At 41.1% G+C, this 21,293-nt stretch overlaps 2 protein-coding genes across 2 annotated transcripts in view; one reads left to right on the top strand and one right to left on the bottom strand.

The window, feature by feature from the left end:
- The window catches only part of LOC130158006 (cytochrome P450 2J2-like), a 119,861-nt gene that overhangs the window by 82,479 nt on the left and 16,089 nt on the right, over positions 1-21,293 (bottom strand). The window lies entirely within an intron of this gene.
- LOC130158005 (cytochrome P450 2J6-like) lies at positions 1,096-19,401 on the top strand. The gene is made up of 9 exons (XM_056358232.1): positions 1,096-2,029; positions 3,340-3,502; positions 4,642-4,791; positions 5,869-6,029; positions 7,930-8,106; positions 9,830-9,971; positions 11,691-11,878; positions 13,022-13,163; positions 14,265-19,401. The coding sequence occupies exons 1-9, from the start codon at positions 1,859-1,861 to the stop codon at positions 14,441-14,443; spliced, it is 1,473 nt and encodes a 490-aa protein (XP_056214207.1). The 5' UTR covers positions 1,096-1,858; the 3' UTR covers positions 14,444-19,401.

A 21,293-nucleotide genomic window follows, 5' to 3' on the forward strand; every position in this document is an offset into this window, starting at 1 on the left:
ACAGGAACAGATCCATGCCACACAGGATCCCTCAGCTTGGTTTTGTTTCCAGTACAGCTAATCCAGTGACATCAGGCACTGGTGTAAGTAACTATTCATGCATCTGGACTTCAGACATTTGAAAAATTCTGAAAACACTGAAAAAGGAAAGATGATGGCAACACCCAGTAGGATAAACTGCTGCCTGGCTCATTTGGCTTCATCTTGCTTCTGACACTGGTGATTTGATTCCAGTTAACTCTGACCTGCATTCTGAAAGAGGTGAATTCATTTACTCATGTCAAAATACTACACCAAGCACGAAATGTCTAAAAATAAGCAATGTGGCATTTCTTCTGACTTCAGCTGTTTGCACAAAACTAATTTTCTTGCATTTTTTCAAAATTTTTAACTTCTGATTTGAAGAAACAATTTTTTCTGACTTTACATTTTGGTGATGTCAGCCTCATACTGGGCAGTTGTACCTGACTTGCACCGATTTTAGCAAAGCCACTGACCCTACCTCAGCCTGCTTCCCACATGTCCTGCCCATAATGTCTTTCTAGTTTTGCACAGATAGAGTCATAAACCCCTACTTTTCCATGCTGATTTCGCTGTATAATACAGGCATGTAGGTACCTACAATACCTGCAAAGTGTGGCCAAATGAAGGAGGTGGATTGATATCACTGAGTCACATTACTTTCTTAATGTTGCCAGGTTTGCAAAATATCTCATTTATGTACGTGTTGGAAAGCAGGGCAACTTCTTGTTCAGACTTGCAGCTCATTTTTAGTGAAGACACTTTCTCTTTGCAATGCAATATAGGATCCTCTGGTAACAAACATACAGCTCTGTGTTTCAAAGTAGGTGTTAATGCCTTCATTATCAGAGGACAGATTTTCAATGTGTCCTGTAAACTTACTGATAACTGGTAATAATAGCCTGGATTCTGAAATGGATTAAAAAAAGAGTAGAAAATAAACCAAGGCAAATGAAACCTTCAATTAGGTTACATACTAAAATAATATAAAATAATTACAATTGGAATTTTATATTTAATTTATTTTTTGATATAACAAATTTTAATATTCTGATTTTCTAATTATTTAATGGTAGTGTGAGCTTTTAAGCATTATCTCCGTGCCTTATTAATCCTCACTTGATGAAACTGTTATTTTTCACATATACTGGAAAAAAAAAGTTGACTGAACACTCAAGGCCACTTTTCAGAAGCTACATGTAACAATTTTGTCTTCTAATTGCATGCTTAGTCTGCAACTACTGTTGTTTTTGCCTGTGTGAACTGTGCGTACTAGCAGGCAAATCTGAATTTACAACTACATTTAAAGATACGTTAAATAATTTTTAACTAAAGCACCTGGAAAATTGAACTTATTAAAACTGACACGTAACATTCATAACCTGAATTCGGTCATTCTGAGATGAACTACATATGTTTTCAAAGTTCCCAAGGCAGATGAAACTGAGTTTGAGTTTCACTCATCTCATATCCATGGTCAACAAGGTCACCTGGTGTCATTCCAATCCAGATCTCCCGATACACACCAGCAGTGCCCTAACACAATCTTTGAGACAAATACCTCAAGTACAAGTGATTCCACATTTTCATACTGCGGCTTGCTGTAACCAGTGAGGTGTGCTTTTGGTCAGGGATCAGCTCGATGTATCTTGGCATGGGAAATGTATGGGGTGCAGGAAAAGGGCAGGCAGGGCTTAGGAGGGAGGGACAGAGGGAGGGAAAGGAGCACAGACTTTAGAGTCTTCAGAAAGAACTGGTGGAACAAGAAGGAAGGTCACCTTTTCCAAGTTCCACTACCTTCTTTTTGATAGAGACAAGCTGATAAATCATCTCTGAAATGCTGACAATAACTCAAGCCTTTGTAGTCCTGATAATTTTTTTGTTAATTGTTGAGTTTTTCAAACTGCAAAAGGCACGCAAGCAATTCCCTCCTGGACCAGCTCCTCTCCCATTACTTGGAAACTTGGTGCACCTGAAGTTCCAGTTTCATCGGGATCTTCTGATGGAGGTATTTCTTTTAAGATGCTCTTAATTGATTAATTTTAGCCACAGCTTAAACAAAACTGTTATGTTAATAGCAAAGTGATGTTTTTAAGTCTTAGAAAGTTACAGACAAGGTATGGACATACAAAGATCAACTTGATTCAGGTCACCTTCTTATGTGGAATATGTCATCTTCACAAGAAACCTAATGTCCTTAAGAATCAAATAAACTTGGGGACAGGGTTTCTGGCTTGTTATTAAAGTTGGAGTATACAAATAATTAGAAAGATGCTTCTCCATTGCTGATAAGTCCATATGTGTTACTTTTAAGAATTCTGACACACTGACATTGTCTAATTCAATCACAAAGTGGGTGCATGTATATGTATGCTTATAATATGGAAAGCACATACAATCCCCATCTTCCAGCACCTCCTCAAAGCTATTTGCCACCTGTTTTTAGAGACATCTGCTCCTCCCCAGGCCATTTCAGTCCCTCCCTGCACACTGGCAGTAATTCTTCTAACAGTTTGCAGATGACCCCTAATTCAGATCTATGCTTGAGACAGTATGCACAGATCATTGAGTGCAGTGCAGCCTCAGACATGCAGCAATGCTGTAACAGGGAGAGGAAAGCCAGTATCTAAATAATTATGAGGAGGAGTGACTAATATCATTAATTGGATGTAATTCTGGTGGCACCTTAGACATTGTCTACCACCTCTTTGTATCATAGTCCCATTCTCAGACAAAGCTTTTTCCACAAATGATTGCATTTTCTCTGTCATATACCTGTCCCTGCTTGGATACTTCTGCTGTCTCCAATGGTCAGTGCTCTCATCAGTACTGTGTGGAAACCTTGGACTCAGCTGCAGCCCACAGGCACTTGGTGGCTGTTGAGTAGTTTCTGGCTCCATCTCCTCTCCTAGCAGGGCAGATGGAGCAGGTTTAATCAGCTGGTTTCTTTTTGCAAAGGAAGGGCTAGCTGGAAGCATAGATGCGCAGAGAGGTGCTAGTGTGGCCATTCAATTAATGAGGTGGGGTTGGATGTGATGCTATGTAAAATATGAACTTTTCTTTCTTTTGCTGCAGTGCTGCTGCAGCCTGTGCTTTGAAAATAAAATAACTTCCCTCCCCAGGTAAATAAAATTGATTGCTGAAAACCTTGTTCTCAGAAAAACAGCAGTCTCATTCTGCTTCTAGCTATAATTATATTCATGGGGATGATGTTCTCAGCGCAAAACTGTCCATTGGGCTGGTGAATAGCAGGTACAGTGTCTGTCTGAGATGTATGGAGTTTCATCTGTTCTTTTCTGGCATCTATTCCACTTACAGCTGGCAAAAACTCATGGCAACATATATACTTTGTGGTTTGGGTGGGCCCCAGTGATCATACTGAATGGATATCAAGCAGTGAAGGATGGCATGACTACACACCCTGAAGATGTTTCTGGGCGGATGGTATCACCTTTTTTCAGAGCAATGGCCAAAGGAAAAGGTAAGATTGTTATGCACAGGAACGTTGACTTGGCAAACTACTCTGCCTTTTAGACCCTCTACCCTCCTGTTCAGAATGCTCTTCCATTAGATACTGTCCAAATCCTCCATTAGCTCCTGAGAATAACATTATTTGCCGTGATGCCTTTTGTACGGAGCTTTTGCAAGTCTGGGAAACACTCCAAATGAGATTGTTTCTAGGTGACCTTTTTGCTGTGTTCAAAGTGTATGTGAACCCAGCTCAGAACTTGGCAGTCTTGCCCTCCACAAAGAATAATCCAATTTGTTGCACATGATTTTGCTGTATATTACATGAATGCAAAGCTTGTTTATATGTTTGATAACTATATATATTATAGTTGCCAAACACCTTCCATCATGAGCAAGAGACCTGTAACACCCTCCTTCAGAAGTCTTATTGCTGTGTTTGCAGTCACGCTTAAACATTTGGTGAATACCCTTTGATTGTGAGAATGCCTCTGACACATGAAACTTCTCCTTAGGGTATTTCAGCAGTTTGCAGTCTTTCTTTTTTCCTCCCCTGCATTTGCTACACCAAAGCCAACAGAGGTTGTTTAAAGCTAGGTAAAGCATCATCACAGCAGTAGCTCAGGGCTCTTCAGGTAACCACTACTGCAATTTAAGAATCAGTGGAGTGGTCTCCCTTCCAGAGGAGAAACAGGGCCTAAATGTCACTTATCCTTCACCTTCATCACCTCAGCCTACATGCATCACATTGTTTGATCTACATCTCCATAAACATCCCCCAACCCTGGACACCACTCTGTGGAAAGTCAACTAGTTATTCCTGTCTTGAGCACAATCACTTGAGTATGGCTAAAGCAGATCTTCTAAAAAGGCATCTTAAGGTTTTGGGTTTTTTTTAAGATATCAAGAAATGGAACAGTCAGCAAATCCTTAGATTGCTCTTTTCAAAGATTAGCTACAATCAATATTAGGAACACATGGTCTAGTTATAGTTTGGGTATGTTTGGCTATGATTTCTGGTTACTGATAACTTCACCTAAAAAGATACTTGTATCACAGTGTATTCCCTGATTTACTCCATGTACATAATATAAATTTAAATGAATTGTTAATGTCTATGGCAAATATTAATATGCCAGAGAATACCCTCAGGTATTATACTGGCAAGTGGTCGCTCCTGGAAGCAGCAGAGACGCTTTGGTATAATGACTTTACGCTGTCTGGGAATGGGGAAAAAAGGCCTGGAGTATCGAGTGCAAGAGGAGGCATCTCACCTGGTGGACGTTTTTGTGAACCTAAAAGGTATCTATCTACTTAGAAATCAGATGCTTTTCAGTCCTGGATCTGTATCTTGAGTATGCAAACTCACCTACCCCTTTCTAGGGTCAGGGTGGGTCCAGAGTGGTGTATCTAAATTTACCAAAGCCCAAAGTGTAGACAGAGCATAGTATCATGTGGGATTTTTTTTCTTAAAAAGCTGTTCATAAACCTAATGAAGTTCCACCTCCATGGGCTTATCATCTGTCTATGATATGATTGTACAATAATACAATGTCACTGAACTGCACAGCCAAGCCATTCTCAGACTGCCTATGATAGGTAACTAGAGAGTATAGCAGAGTTTAGTCATTTCCCTAAATTTTAATAACATAAGGTGCCAAGACATAAACCGGATATTTTAGTGTCTGTCTAAGTAACTATTGGCAAGAGAATCAAAGCAGGAGGTGGGAGGGAACTTCAGTGGCTTATCAGATTCATCCTGGAGTCCAAGCCAGGATCATTTCTATCCAAATAACTTTTTATGGATATCTGTCTCATAACTTCTAAAAAATAATCAGAGATATGGTGATCTGCTGTTCACAGCTGAGACTGTAATAGTTATATTATGTATACTTTGCGGTTCCTATCCACCTACTTTGCTCCTTAAACTTTCCCAAATTCCTTCAATCTTTCCTCCTAAGTAGTTTTTACATTTTGTAACATGTCTGTCACTGTCTTCTCTTAGTTCATTTCCAGTGACACCTCTTCCTTCTCATATTCTGACTTGTTTTCTTCCACTGAGACTTGTTTTCTTTCCACAACTGAGGACAGCAGATTTTATATGATATTCTCTAATGGATCTAAGTTGTACAACCTTATTTCACAGGAAGGGCTATGAGATTGTTTTAGAGCTATAAGGAAACAGCTTAACACTGTCTTTTGCTCTAAAACTATGTTTAATTTTCGTAAGTGTATATTAATGCCACATTCCCATCCCCATTCATGCCTCAGCTGGATAAAAAGAACATTTTATGTAATCTCTAATAACATCTTGTCCTATCTGTATAAGGAACACCTGAAGAAAACATTGAGAGTGAACACCAGTTACTGTGTTTGCAGGAAGACCTGTGGATCCTTCTTTCCCTCTTTTCCATTCTATTTCAAATGTAATTTGTGCTCTGGTTTTTGGATATCACTTCTCTGATGAGGACAAAACCTTCCATGAACTGATCAGTGCCACAGAGACTTTATTCAGATTTGCAGGCAGCTTTGTTCATCAGGTGAGTAAATAATAATATACTATTTTTTTTCTGACATAGGTAGGAAAGAAAATGCAGTCATAAAAATGGTCCTTCACTAAAAACAGAGCAACTGCCAAATGTAAGCTGGGAGCTAAGAAGTGTCCTTGGGGAACTTACTACAGCCCCCTTGGTTTTGAGGCTGTTTTTAAGAACTTCATTTTCTCTGCAAGTTTAGGGGACATCTCTCTGTTGACTCCTGGTTTTAAGTCTTTGAGCATTTCTGAGACCATCAACAGAAACTTTTAAACTTAACTTGAGACTGGAGTTTGTAATAAATTTGAACTCTGCAGTGCTACTTCTCCCACCGCTATTTACTTCTCTCCTCCAAAAATGACTATCATTGAATTCACTGTTCTGCTTTTTACTACTCTGTAAATTGTATGCTGACAATTTTCTTTTTGTTTCCTCCCTCACAAATAGTAATATATTCATTATGAATCTTTCCATTAATTCATTATAGCTTGCAATTCACATATTACAAAAACAACACATACATTCTCTGACAGTCTCACAATTCAAGTTCTGTCAGACTTTTTGGTAGGTACCTCCCACAACATACCATAAAGGCCAACTTTGCACTTGAAGTATCTTGAAGTGCACTTGAAGTTTCCCCCATGAATTAGACTTTGTGTTTAGACCCTTAAAGAGGAACAAGCTGGGTGTAATGGGGACTGTGGATGGCAAATTCCATTGACATTTGAGTTTTATAGGAAAAGGCAAACTAAAATGCTGATGTAATTGTAAACCTTTTCAACAAATCTATCATATGAGAATAATACTATACAACTTTCCCATAGCAAAACCTAGAAAATAGAGGAAATCTGTGGATGATCAAAGACAGGAGACCTTAACAGTACAGAGGACATTCAGGATACCCTGCTGCAAGAGCTTGTAAGCACTGTGGATTGGAGTTATAAGAATGGAACAAGTTGTAATAGTACAAAATTAAATTATGTAACATATTATGAATTAATGAGATTAATATCTGCTATGAGCTTAGAACATTTCAGTGCAAAGCTTAAGAAGAAAGGGACTGGTATAAACTAGCAGATAACAGGACAAAAAAGGCAAATGCAATCTCAGAGTCTCTGTTTTGAGCACTATTTTCGCTTTAGAGCCAGAGAAGTGTTAAAGTAGGTTCTGGTGCATAATAATCTGTGGGACCTCTTCTAGGGTGTTGAACACCTTATGTTTTGAGTCCGGAGTGAAACAAATGTAAAGAAGCGTTAATGGGATGACTTCCAAACTGTCACTTAAAATTAGAGAGGCTTTGTTTGTTAGGTCTGAAAGAACAAAGAGAGGAGATAGAAATGCTGTTTGCTTGGCAGGGTAGAATGGCAGATGCTTCAAAGAGAGAACTACCCAAGTGAGATGACAATATTTTGCGCTGAACAAAATGTGTATATAAATACACTCAGCAGACTGAAGATGTAATTATATTGGTCCTGTAGCAGTCATGAGGACTCTGATGGGGAAAATTAAATTAGCTTTTAGTGGTACCCAGTCTACACTTCCGAGAGCTCTGCAAATTCCACCAGTTACTTGAGGCTGCAGACTTGTTAATCTTAGTAGCCCCACAGTATCCAGAAAGGATGTCCTTACATGTATGGGAGCTAGGAGTAAAGTCTTCTAGCGATCTGCAGTACACAAACTTACTGGCATGAGCAGAGGACTGTCAGTCCTCTTGACCCCCAAAAGTGTGTTATAATTACTAGTAAAGTTTTCCCACATGATAGCAAAAATCTGCTCAAAGCAATGCAAATTTGTTTATTCCACTATCAATATTTCCGGACAGGACAACTCAGCCTTTTGACGTTTCTAAAAGCAGCTTTGCTACTGACAGATAATTCACATGACCTCTTGTGTGTCACTCCCACAGCTGTATGAAATCTTCCCCTGGCTGGTGTGTCGTCTCCCTGGTCCTCATAAGAAAGCATTATCTTGCTATGATGTCCTGAGTTCTTTTGCAAGGAAGGAGATCAGAAGACATGTGGAGAGAGGGATACCGGATGAACCACAGGATTTCATTGACTTTTACCTGGCTGAGATGGAGAAAGTGAGTGTTTGTTCTGCCTGATCACACATTTATGGAGTATAAGGCCAAACAGAGCATTAAATCAGCCAGTCTGATCCCTTCTATCATAGTTTCTTACATTCCATAGGCTTCTTTTGGAATACTTCCAGGAGTTAAAAGAAGCATCTCTTGCCCAGGGTAGATGAAGTTTATGTAGCTTCTACCTCTGGTGATAAGCTTTCAGCCAGCGAGGCTGCCATGTTCTCAGTGTTGGCTCATGGGCTCTGGAAAGAACTGCTACATCCTCTTGTACATTATATCTGAATGAATATGACAAGATTTACTGAAATAAGCACTTTAGAGGCAAAGATGCAGCTTTCTTTCGTGTCAGGGGTGCAAGTTATTGCAATCTGTTTAAAATGTTTTTGCATGATGTATTTACTCTAATTGTTTTTATATTTTACTCCCTTATTAGAAGAAAATACTTGGGTACCTCTCTCCTACCAGTTCACGTCTATCCTGAACTGAGAGAAGAATTAACTTAATTGTATGAAGTTCAGCAAGGAGAAGTGTCAGGTCCTGCACTTGGGTCACACCAACCCCACGCAGCGCTGCGGGCTGGGGGCAGAGTGGCTGGGAAGCTGCCTGGTGGGAAAGGACCTGGGGGTGCTGGTCAACAGCCGGCTGAACGTGAGCCAGCAGTGTGCCCAGGTGGCCAAGGAGGCCAACAGCGTCCCGGCTTGTATCAGAAACAGTGTGGCCAGCAGGACCAGGGCAGTGACCGTCCCCCTGTACCGGGCACTGGTGGGGCTGCACCTTGAACCCTGTGTTCAGTTTTGGACACTCACGACAAGGACACTGAGGTGCTGGAGCATGTTCAAAGGGCAACGGAGCTGGTGAAGGTCTAGAGCACAAGTGTATGAGGAGCAGCTGAGGAACTGGGGTGGTTTAGCCTGGGGAAAAGGAGGCTCAGGGGAGACCTTATCGTTCTCTACAACTACCTGAAAGGAAGTTGTAGTGAGGTGGTTGTTGGTCTTTTCTCCCAAGTAGCAAGCGATAGGACAAGAGGAAATGGCCTCAAGTTGCACCAGGAGAGGTTTACATTGGATATTAGGAAAAATTTCTTCACCAAAAGAGTTGTCAAGCATTGGAGCAGGCTGCCCAGGGAGGTGGTAGAATCGCCATCCTTGGAAGTGTTCAAAAAATGTGTAGATGTGCACTTAGAGGCATGGTTTAGTGATGGACTTGGTAGTCCTGTATTAACAGTTGAACTTGATGATCTCAAAGGTCTTTTCCAGCCTAAATGATGTTATGATTTTAAGATATTAGTCTCAAGATGTTCTGTTGAGATTCTTTTATTCAGATAGCTTTTCCTTTGGTGTTTGCTAGCACCATTTGATAGCTTACTGGCAAGACCAAGGCCAAATGAGTGACACATTGTGGGGCTTCTTTAGACACTTCTCTTTAGAAGTACACTCTAGACTAACTTCAAAACTCGTAGTGTGCTTTAAAATTTTCATGGTTAAGTCAACAGGCATAAAATTGCCTGCTTTTTAATGAAAGAAAATTCCACCTTATGAAAAAGAGCAATGTAGACTTGCCACATCCATTTGGGAAACTATTAATCTCTTAGTACTCATCAAAAACTGTGATTTTGAACTCTTTTTGCACATGCAAGCTGTGGAAATAAGGACTCTCACGCAAGAGGCATACAGGATGGCCTAACTTTTATGCTTTAATTTCAACTTTCTATCATCATCTACAGTCTAAAGATGGGGCCAAGCCCAAGTATGATGAAGACAATTTGGTATATGTTATAAATGATCTTTTCCTCGGTGGATCGGAGACCTCAAGCACTACATTATACTGGGGACTGCTCTATATGGTAGTGAATCCAGACATCCAAGGTGAGAGGGATTCTTGCTGTGAAATGCTATGGGTACTACAAATGTTAATGATGGCTGAATATAATGAGTTGCAGGCACAAAAGCCACTAGTTGAGTCTGGCGCTCACCCTCGGAAAACAAAAAGAATGGCAGCAGAGGAAAAAAATCAGAGGCCCATCCCATGACCTGACAAAACCAGGTGGCTGAAAGCACTTGCAGTGAGACTAAAGTTAGCTCTTTGCAGTGACAAGTCAGTGAGGTGCTCTGTGCGGAGACTGTGCAGGCTCACTGATGGCAGCAGGAACAGTAATCAGAGCTCTAATATGACTCCTGTCTGCACCAGACATCATTCCGATATGGGAGTGTTAAGGCAGCTTTGCTGTGTTTGCTGCACAGTCAGTCTATGATCTCTTCCCCTCCTGACACAACACTCCTTGCTGAGCACACCAATACTGCTAACAACCTACTGGATCCCTTACTGGACAAACCAGCTGGACAGATCTTGGCAGCTTATGAAGGGCTGCAGGTTGCCCTAAGGAAGGCCCATGGCTCTAGTAGAGATGGCTGCCTCTTCCTGTATCTTTCTTGGCAGGAAACAGGTAGAGAGGTGCAAGATAATTTGCATGGTGCAAATCCATATGCTTCCTTGAAGAATGCAATGACTCCTTTCTGTGTTTGCTCAGTGCTTCATGCACAAGGCTAGGCAGTGGGCATCCATGGAATATGGGTTGCTCAGGGTTTCAGTAGAGCATATTCTCCACATAACTGTCTGATGGTGTTAGCATCTAGTCTTTAAATAACCAGTAGTTTGTTGCAATTTGTTCACAACAAGCAGCACATAAACCTTAGGAGAAAACAAAATATGAATGTGGAACATCTGCAAGGGATGGAAAGACTGCAGAAATAGAAAAAGAAGTTTCAGGGGAGGGTTCTGGCCATCTTATATGTAGATGTGGTGTTTTCAGGCAAAAACTGCTGGCAGTACACACAAATTGTCCCTGTCTGAGTTAATACTGCAAAAGAGGTCGCTTATCTAAGTAACACCGATTCCATGAATGCCTCTGTAGAAACAGACTGAGTTTCCTCATCTGCATCTATGTCAGGAAGAGAAAGGATATGGCCAGGATTTAAGGAGGACTTGGGTTCTCCTGGGGCTGGTGGCCTTTCCATCTGTTGTGCTTGAGGACTGAAAGCAGGAGAAATACCTTTATTCCCACAGCCTCAGCAGGAGACTGAAAAGGATGTATTATTGAGTGCATATTTGCATCCAAGGTTTTAGGATGATTCAGGTGTTGTTTGTTCACACAGTATGTTGCCATACTTGGACCAATTCTGCTCATCTCTTCCCTTGCACTGGGAGTTAATATCCAAGGCATTATATCCATTTTGCAAATGAGATTTAGATTTTTGAGATAAACTAAGCAATCCCTAAACACCTTCAAAACCTGGAGCTAAGTGACCCGCCCTGTGCCCTCCAAGCATTCTGTAAGATAAATGTCAGAGCTGGAATAACTACAATATAGTCCTTGCTTATGATTCTGGACCACACTGTTGGGGCTTTTTTCCTGCTCGTTTTTATTTTCATATATTAAACTTTGACATTAAATCATATTAAATTACAGGTTATAGGCCTAATGTACCATGTTGAAATAACGCATTTTCCTGTTGCTCTAAGAAAAGAGAGCAGTTAAAATATTTTATGCATTTTTCTCATCTGAAATGGTGACTATTTCTCCACAGAGAAAGTGCAAAAGGAGCTGGATGCTGTTTTAGGTCCTTCCCAGTTAATTTGCTATGAGGATCGGAGAAAACTTCCCTATACAAATGCTGTGGTCCATGAGATCCAACGCTTCAGCAACATTGTCTTTGTTGGCATGCCCAGAATGTGCGTGAGGGACACAACATTGCTAGGATTCCCTGTCAAAAAGGTACAGACACGTTTTCAGCCTCTGTTCTTTATTCAGCAGAAGGCATTTAGTTTTTATTCCAGTTTTGTAACTTGTTTTCCATCTATAAACTATTATCCATACAACCCAGCAACATGGTGTTTGGGGAAGGGTTACAATTTGTGGCTCCAGCAATGAAATAAGTCTCTCATTCAGCATGTTGGTGCTCAGACAGCTGATAAGACCCCTGCCATGAAAGCCTCGAGCTCCTGCCCTGCTGACCAACGGCACAACCACAGAGACCATCTCTGCTTGGCTGGGGATGGACTAAGAGGAGAAACTGGCTTGTGAAAGCACTGGTTAAGACATCCCTGCCCAACTTGGCTTTGTCAGCACTTATGGGGTGGAGGAAGACTTGTGAGAGTATGGCTCACAGGTCCACAGCTCCATGAGCTAAGGGATCTGCCTGAATCTTTAACAGCTGAGAGACAGTCAGCTACAGCTGACAGAGAGGGAGTTGCTCCCAAACACTGCCTAAGACACATGTTCACAGCCAGTAAGGTATTTTTCAGAGTGACATAAGCTACGCTGGGTGCCAGTTCTCACTGTAAAACACTAACAAGAAACAGGAATTGGTAGCTTTTATTGCAAGAGAGATGGGAGAGGCCAGCACCATTACTGGGTTGGGGACTGGCCCCACCTAATTCATTTTGTGGTGAAGGTTTCATGCTGTTCTATCTGCTTCTGACAGCCAGCTAGCTAAGGCACACAAACTAGTCTGCTGGGAACAACCAGTAAAGGAAAAGGCAGAAGTACTACTGCTGAAAGGGCTCAGGGGTTGTTGTCAATGAGGTACTGCAGTGATTTCTGGATGCATTTCTTTCTCCCTTGAGTCTGCAAGGTTTCCAACACTGGGATCTGAATATCAACAAAAGAATCCTACTGGAAGTATTATTAAGATTACTAGTAAAAGTGGTCACAATGCAGTTGTACCAACATCACTAATGCAGTCAATACTCAGAAGATGATCACAAACTCTATTTTTTTAAGGATAATGGTCTTCTAACCCCATCACATCTGCTCATTACAGAGAAATGGCAATTAGCAGCAGCTTTATCCACCAGGCAGAAACTGATGGGTGACAGACTAGTAGTTGGAACTAAATCAACAGTTTCTTCCTTGCAGGGGACCATCATTATGCCAAACATAGCATCTGTTCTGTATGACCCTGAGCAATGGGAGACACCTCGACAGTTCAACCCTGGCCATTTTCTGGATAAAGAAGGAAACTTTATACCTCGAGAAGCCTTCTTACCATTCTCAGCAGGTAAATGCACTGGCAGGTTGAACTGATCCAACAGATTAGATGAAGAATACAGAAGTGTGAGACTATGATATATTTCTTCAGACAACGTCTTCTGTCTCTGCTGTTTGCTGCTTTTAAAGAACAGTACTGGCTTGTTTCTGCCAGCTGAGATGCTTCTGTGCTGTCAGACTCCAAACTGTTCTTAGGACACTGTAGTGGGAATCCCACTTAAACTTCTGAAACTCTTAGGCTTGTTGCATGCTGCAATCAGCCACAAGATTTGTCTGTAGTGTTCTTTATATGTACTTTTTTTTCCCTGAGAAGCAATGTGTTTTGTGTGTACTGGAGTTATTTGCGTCCCTCTTGAAGGAACAAGCTGAAAGAAAAGCAGAATACATCCTGGTACACAAAGGATTAAGTTCTCAAGAAGAGAAACTTAAGAACTGAAAATCCAGTTGCAAAAGAAAGAAATAAGATAACAGAGTAGTCAGCAATCACACTTTGCAGTTCTGCTTTGGTTTAGTTTCTCTGTTGATATAGCAGACTAGTCACCTGGATGTTCATCCAGGAGTGATGTCTTAATGCAAATGGATTTTCCTTTCCTTTTATTTGTCTGCTAATCTGGAAATGTGAATGTATTATTCACCTGTTCTGCTCATGCTATTGGTTCCAGTGTAGAACCCTTGGAAATTAACAGTAGGCTTCTTGCTTTGCCTGTAAAGTGACCAAGCCTTTATTCAATTGCAAATGCTAAGTAATTTTGATCTACAGACTTTAACTTGCTAAAATACCATGTGCAAAGAGTTGGCAGATTATTTTTTTGTATGACCCTGAAGCTCAACATCTCCTGTAAAAGGAAAACAATTTTCTGCCATGTCAAGCAAGGTCACGAAAGAAATGATGGTGGTACCTCAGGAATTTTCATTGAGATTTTCATTTGGTGTGTCCTAACCTATGAAATTGGATGGGATCTTCCTGAGAAAGAATTCACAAAGTTTTAGTTCCGTGGCTTTCACAATCCTGTCCTTGAACAAAAAAAAACCCTTCTGCTTATAACAAGAATGAACAAAGTGATAATGAAACTGCAATATTCCTACTGTACTTCCCCTCTTCCTTCTGCAGGGCATCGTGTGTGTTTGGGGGAGCATCTAGCGAGGACCGAGCTCTTTATTTTCTTTGCCAACCTGCTGCGGGCATTCACCTTCCGGCTCCCTGAGGGAGTGACGAAGATCAACACAGAGCCCATTTTTGGGGGTACACTGCAGCCCCACCCATACAGTGTTTGTGCCATTCCACGCTAGGCTACAGCACATCACAGATCAGCAGGAGACAGCCACCTTTACCTCAGTGAATTTCCTCTCAAATGTATAAACTTTCTTCTACTAGCCAGGATATTGATATTAGCATATTGCTATATATAACATAGGGCTATTCAGAAAGCTGATGCAAACAAAGATTCAGACTACCAGTACTGTGGTCTGGTACTTGTGAAATTCCCAGATATTCTTGCAAGTATCTTAACAATTTTCTCATTTTGAAGAGCACCCTAAGCAAGATGCTATGGTTCCCAGGTGAAGCCAACATGCAGTGTCTCCTTGTCCTAGCCAAGCAGAATCATCATGATGCTCACTCCTGACCAAACCTCAGTAAAATGCAACAGAAGATTTCAGTAAAAGCCAAGCAGGTGTCATTTCTGTGAGTGGTTTGATGACCTCCAGTAACTTGACTCTGGAAAATGCACTTTTAAAGCCCTATTTTGGTTTTACTGTCCTCAACTTAGCCACTTTTTTGACAGGCTGCAAATAATAAAAAATACCCAACACCCAAACCCCAGGAAACACATTAGAATGCAGGTACATTAGTATCTGAATTTGATGTTGTCTCCCTCGTAGAATACAGTCAATCTACAGTTGAAGAAAGAAACCTAAATTTGGTATTTACTAACAATGTGATTGTGTGACTTGGCAGCCTGATCATTGTTATAATATATTGCCAAGCGCTTTGTTTGTTAGTTGATTTTTGTGTTTTGTTGTTTTTGTTGTTTTTTTTAAATGAGGTTTCTATGATCACACCCATTATCAATCCTTCTTGGATGAGGCATAAATGTGGGATAAGACATTCATTTTGCCAGTGGATTTCACTGCTAACTTTGCAGCAGGGTAATGTACAGACTTTGGAAGGCATCTCTAAGGGCTATCTGAACATTCAGATGTTCCCCATTTTCTCTGGGCCCTTTTCTTTTTTTACAACCCATACCATACTTCCTGCTCTCCATTCAATCTCTTTCCAATCCTCCTTCCCCAGTTTCAGTTCCTGCTCCCACCTACCTTTACCCATATATATATATATATATATATACTCCATTTCAGGATTCACCTTCCCTTTTGGCTTTCCATCACTTACATCCTTTCTCATATCAAGCCTCTGTCTCTTTTTACTCTTTTTTTGCACAAGTATTAGTAGAGGAATCAGTGCTGAGTTGAAAACAATGATCAATGAGTTTTCAGGAAGGAGCTTGGAAGATCTCATTTATTTGTTTTTTGAGGCTCCAGATCATGAAAAGAACACTAACTATGGAGAGTGCACTGGAGGTAACTTAGTGTAAGAAAAGACATAAATGATGACATGATGCAGGAATTCTGAAATATCCATTACTTAACATAGCTGCTCACTGGCACTGATTCAACTTAAGATCGAGACAATTTAAGCATACAGCTGGAGGTGACAGCCAAGTTCAGCTGTAGCTTTGTTAAAGCAAAGTGCTGTAGTATTCATGAATGCAAATCACTTTTGGAAAGGATTCAAATATTGAAGTTGAGTGTAGCTGTCTGTAAACACAGCCGTAAACTTAGGGTTGAATTTGTATGAGGACCAGAAAGTGCTTCTATGTTGGAATATAAACTATTTGTAATTAAATCACTGCAGTATATCTGAACTTCCTGAATTTTAAACGGGTGGGAATGTTACTAAAAAGAAATGAGAACTACTGAAAATCAGGCTGAGCTGGGCCAGATCTTGGCACGCCTTGTAGCTCTAGCAGCGGCCTGCTCCAGCACAACCTGATACCTGCAAGCTTGCTGGGCTGGAAGGGAGAGATCAGGACAGTAAGGGGTTTCACAAAAGCAATAACTGTCATAAATAATCCAGCCTGTTACTCCACACAGCATATCAAATCCTGTTCCAGGGCCTACACACTTCTGCTCAGCCTCCTTTCCAGCTTTATCTGTGCTTGTCCTCCACCCTACCCTCCCACACCTGCTCTTCTCTACTAATCCTGCTAGAGATGGTGCCTTTGCCCACTCCTCTTGTCACCTTGCCACTCACTGAAGAAGCTTAATTGTATGATGTGTGTAAAACTGGTTGTGCTCAAGGGCTGGAACATGATGTCTGTTGAGACTGCAGCTGTACTCAGTACTGTTGATAGATAGCATTGCTGTGACTAGGCAGGACGCACGAGTGGCACAATGTGGAAAGAACTGGTAATCTACTGCTCATTTCACCCACTCAGGGACCCTGTCCACCAGACACCTACCAAGCAGTACAAAGCAGCACATTTGATTTTGAAGAGTCTACTGAAAACCTGGCTGAAGGGCATGAGATCCCTGGCTCTTCCTTCGGGAGACTGAGCTTCCAGACAATCTTGCACAACAGTTTTGCTACTCCTGAGCAGTGGAGCCAATGTGGTGTGTGTAGCTTCTTGTATGGATTAGTTCATATGGGTCAAGCAGCCAGACCCTGTTTTCTGGGCTAGTGTTGTAGGTTTGGCAACTTACAGCACCAATTCTCACCCATGTATTCCTATAAAGATTTGAAGAGAGCTGATGGTGGAAGGAAAAGAGGAACTCAGGAAATCTGATAAAACTAACTTTGCTCTTCCTCTGCTTCCTTGGGAAGCTTGGAAGTACTTCTAGGATGGAGAATGACTCTGTTTCCTCTCCCAGAGATGATTTTCCCAATACTTGTCCAGCATTACAGACCTGCAGCTCCTGCACTGGCTGACCTCTGGCACTGGAGAAATTTGCAGGTTAGGGGGAAAGAGCTGAAGTGATCCCAGGCCAGGTGCTGCTGAAAGAGGACAAGAGAGTCACCTCTGGTTGGCTCAGCTGACTTCCCTAGTCCCCTGCCTACAGCCCTTCCTGTTCCCCTCCTGTCCCTCCAAGTGCTCCTTTCTCTCTGGACCATCATCTTGTCATCACTGAGATGCCAACCGGTTACAGCCCCTAGGCACATGTCTGCATTACGCCATCAAAGAGCCGCCAGATTAAAGGGTGTACACCCTGGTGCTCATGACTGGAGTGATGTAACATTTCTTTTACGTGGAATGAGTAATCCTCCACACCATCTTTTTTTTTTTTTTTTTTTCTATAAACAGTGTCAACCACAGCCTCAGGTCTCTTAGTTGTGGTAGAACTGTCATCCTTAATAACATGGTTTCAAAGGGTTTGAAACCAGGTTGCAAGTGTTTATTCCAGGGAAAGATACACAACTAACTGGGTGTATTACTTTTTAAAGCATTGTGATTCCTTCGGAGAAAAGTGAGTTCATGTCACAGAACTGCAGATGTGGCTGCTTTGTTTCATATTTGCAGGACAGCAGGAGTGTCTGAATCCAGACAGCCTAAAATATTTAATGGTGATAGATATGAGAGGAGAGAGCTGCCTAACATTATATGGTGCTCAGCTCTGCTAAGGTTACAGTTCAGGAAAATATTGCCAAGTTGTCTGATACCAGGATCCTCTGCTATTTTTTTTTTCTTATGCTTTTCTTTCTTTCTCATGGTAGGGCTCTCAGTAGCAATGTTAGTGCCACAACCATATGGCTGGCTATGTGCCAGACTCCAGGGACACTGTTTATCCTGTCAAAAGGAAAAAGCAGAAACTAGATACAAAAGAGACCCTTGTGAAAAAATTTGGTAGATTTTGCCATCTAAAGGTCAAAAGCAAGAGCTGATGTTTTTCCCCTTCTGTTCAAACAAGCTCTTTGGGAAACTGGTTTGTGTCAAAGGCTTGGGCTAAACTGTCCCTGCTGAAGCTCCACTGTATGAAACAGTGAATCAATGGTGTGTAGTGGGAGAACCTGATGTTTATGGGATTAAATTTTGAAAAATAATATTGTCCATTGCACCAGGATAGCACATTTGTGGCAACTATTTTTGTACTTTTGAGGAGGTCTAGAAAACCCTGAACAGACAGGAGGTGACAAGAAAATGTTCACTGTGTCTCCAATGGGAGCACTAGCAGGTGGCAAATGCAACAAAAAGGGAGATTGCTCAAAAGGACCACAGGGGATTGCACTGCGTGTGCCTTGTTGGTGAGCTATGCCTCCTTACAGGACTTCTACTAAACATTTATCTCTGTTCAAAAACCAACTGGATAAATTGTCTGCAGGGAAATTACTTCTGGGTTGTTTAATACCAGTACAGTGTTTCTGGTTTGCCCTGTTCTTACAAACTTTCCTAAGGCATCTGCTATCATGTGCTGTCGAAATGGAGCATGAGACTAGCTGAACTTTCATCAGAAACACTACAGCTGTGCTGAAGTTTTATGCCATTTACTCTGAATTAAAATAGCTCAATATTTATCTTCAGTTTGAACATTTATTGTCTCAATCTTATGTTTTCCATTTGAACATTTCAGACAGTGCCCTGACCAAGTGCCTGCTGAGACATAACTTGGGAGACTAGAAAATGATGCTCATCCAAGCAACTTGTAATCCTGGAGTATGAGCCAAAATGTACTTAACGTTATTAATTTGCCTTTGATTAAAAGTCTTGCTGCTGGCTCTTTTCAAAGTTTAATTTATTCATTTGCCAGATGTCTTCAGGTGAGAAAAATGCATTGTGAACAGTAAATCAGATTTTCTTCAGCATTAGAATGAAATTTCTGGTTATAAAAAAAAAAGAGATATAATATGTTAATTGAATTGGAGTTACATACACTTCCTTTAATGCCTTGTTAAGGGGCCATGCACCATCAGATTTGAGCTCTGCATTCAAGTCCATGCTGTCAGGGCAGCCTTGAACTGGGAATTGTGGGTAACCCAAGATGAGGAAATTCCTCCCTATAAAACCCTTATGCTGTAAATGTCATTATCTGCCCACTTCTTTTTTATCTTAAGTATCTCCATTATATTTACGATTGTGAAATGCTATATTAATAATAATGTTTGCAGCTGAATTAAATTGAAAGGAACAACAAACTTAATTGTCATGAAAGAACAGATTTATGGACATTTGGAGACAGCTGAGTATCAATGTGTGAAAAACACAGCTAACATACCTGCAAAAATCATCCTGAACTCAAATATTCAGTGGAAGAGGGAGAGAAAGAGAGATCTGGGGCTGCATATGCAGTACCACACTGAAGAACAAAGCAAGGGCATCCTTTTGAGAGTAGGACTGCATAAGGAATATTTGGCTTACTTCTGGATGTAAACAGAGCAGATAAGCCATATCACATAGTGTTTGGAGGACAAGAGCTGGCAAACGTGGGGTCTGAAGAACAGCTTTGCCACTTCACTCAAGACAGTATGGCTAAGACAGCTTTTTGTGTGTTATTCAAATGGTGGGAGATATGGGTACTATGATCTGAATCAGCAAGTCATCTTGTTAGATTAGATTTTTAGATAAAAATTGTACCCAAGAAATGTCAGCTCTTTAACCTTTTCCCAACACACATGGGTAAATTTCATTTCATCCTTATCCCCTAGCCCTTTGAGATAGACTGAAATCACGCTGTTAGAAATTGGTTTCATTTGTTGAGCTGAATTACACTATGGTGACTTCTAACAGTAATTAAGAACAGGTCTGATCTAATCAGCTCTACCAAGAAGTTGCCTTCTCTGAGACCAAATCTCACAAAGTCAACAGTTTGCTTGTATTTTTTTTTAGCTGAAGTGAGTTCAAACCAGTTCACAGTCATGATTTATAAAGGAAAAGTAAGGGATGAGTTTATGATTCTGTAGGATTTTAGAGGGTATAGCGCAGAGCCAATGCACAGGCAACTAGCCAGCTGCAGGAAGCTTGTTCAGGGCAACAAACACCAGTCAGGATCTGGTATTTATTTATTTAGGAGTGCCAGTACCAAAAGCATCACTCACATTCTTGACTGCATGGCATACAAAATTCCTGAGTGATTGTAATTACAAGACAGCACGCAGGATTCAGCTGTCCCATCAGCAAAGAGAGATAAGTCAACTTTGTAAGAGATAAGGTTCATGTAACTTGATTATCAGTGTATTTATTAACAAACCACCAATCTTTAATATTAATTTATCCTTTCAATAGGGGAGCCTTAACTTTCCGATCTCATCTATTAATCCACTTCCACTGCCCAGCAGGGGTATAACAGAGCTCAAGTTTAAGTGGTCAGTATTAATGTCACTCAATTTATGTGGTCAGTATTAATGTTGCTTAATTATTAGCACTGCTGTGTTTGGCCAGTGAAGGGAGATGGGGGTAGCTGGTTCTCAAAGAGGCATTTTACCACAGCCTGAGCAGGAGTTTGTGTTACATAGGACTGATCAGTTTGATCAGTTTGAATGTGAACAGTGGACAAAAGAGACAACTGCCTGGCTCCACAGCTTTGAGTGGTCCTTGCAACCCATTCTGTTCTTACAGTGTGCAGGACGGCAGTGCCTGAGCAGGACATAGACAGTGCTGAGGCAAGGGCTGTAGCTTTGCTGCCAATCTAGAAACAGCTGAAGAGCAAAACACTTCTGCTGCTAGTGAAATCTGATGGAAGCCTTGGCCGTAACTGAATTTTATAAAAGGCTGTGAGCTGAGGATGGGAGAAAAGGTATCTGACCTGGAACTGAAAGTACTGGGGAAAAAAAACTGTTCCCTGAATCTAGGGACAGATGTTGGGGTTCAGGGGCTGAGCCTGAGAGCCCTTACAAAGAAAGATGTGTTGGAGGGAGAGAACAATATGTCTTGTAAAGGTGGATAGGAGTTTGGGGGAGATGGCAGGTGAGCAAAAAACAGTGCTTGGAGTAAGGGAAGAAAGGAAGAAAACAAGGATACACCAGGGGAAAAGAAAGAAGTGGCCATGACTGGTAGAAAGCCAGTACCTCCTCACTGAGGTTTGGCAGCTGTTAGAAGAGCCTGTAAGAATCTTAATTTGGTCTAAATGTGGACTGTTTCTAATCATACCT

Source organism: Falco biarmicus, chromosome 13, assembly GCF_023638135.1.
Source record: "Falco biarmicus isolate bFalBia1 chromosome 13, bFalBia1.pri, whole genome shotgun sequence".
NCBI lineage: Eukaryota > Metazoa > Chordata > Aves > Falconiformes > Falconidae > Falco > Falco biarmicus.

Bases quoted from the DNA above. Each gene is read 5' to 3' on its own strand.
- LOC130158005 (XM_056358232.1), top strand. From the start codon at position 1,859: ATGCTGACAATAACTCAAGCCTTTGTAGTCCTGATAATTTTTTTGTTA. The intron at 3,503-4,641 runs GTAAGATTGTTA...GAATACCCTCAG, and splicing joins AGCAATGGCCAAAGGAAAAG to GTATTATACTGGCAAGTGGT. The intron at 8,107-9,829 runs GTGAGTGTTTGT...CATCATCTACAG, and splicing joins ACCTGGCTGAGATGGAGAAA to TCTAAAGATGGGGCCAAGCC.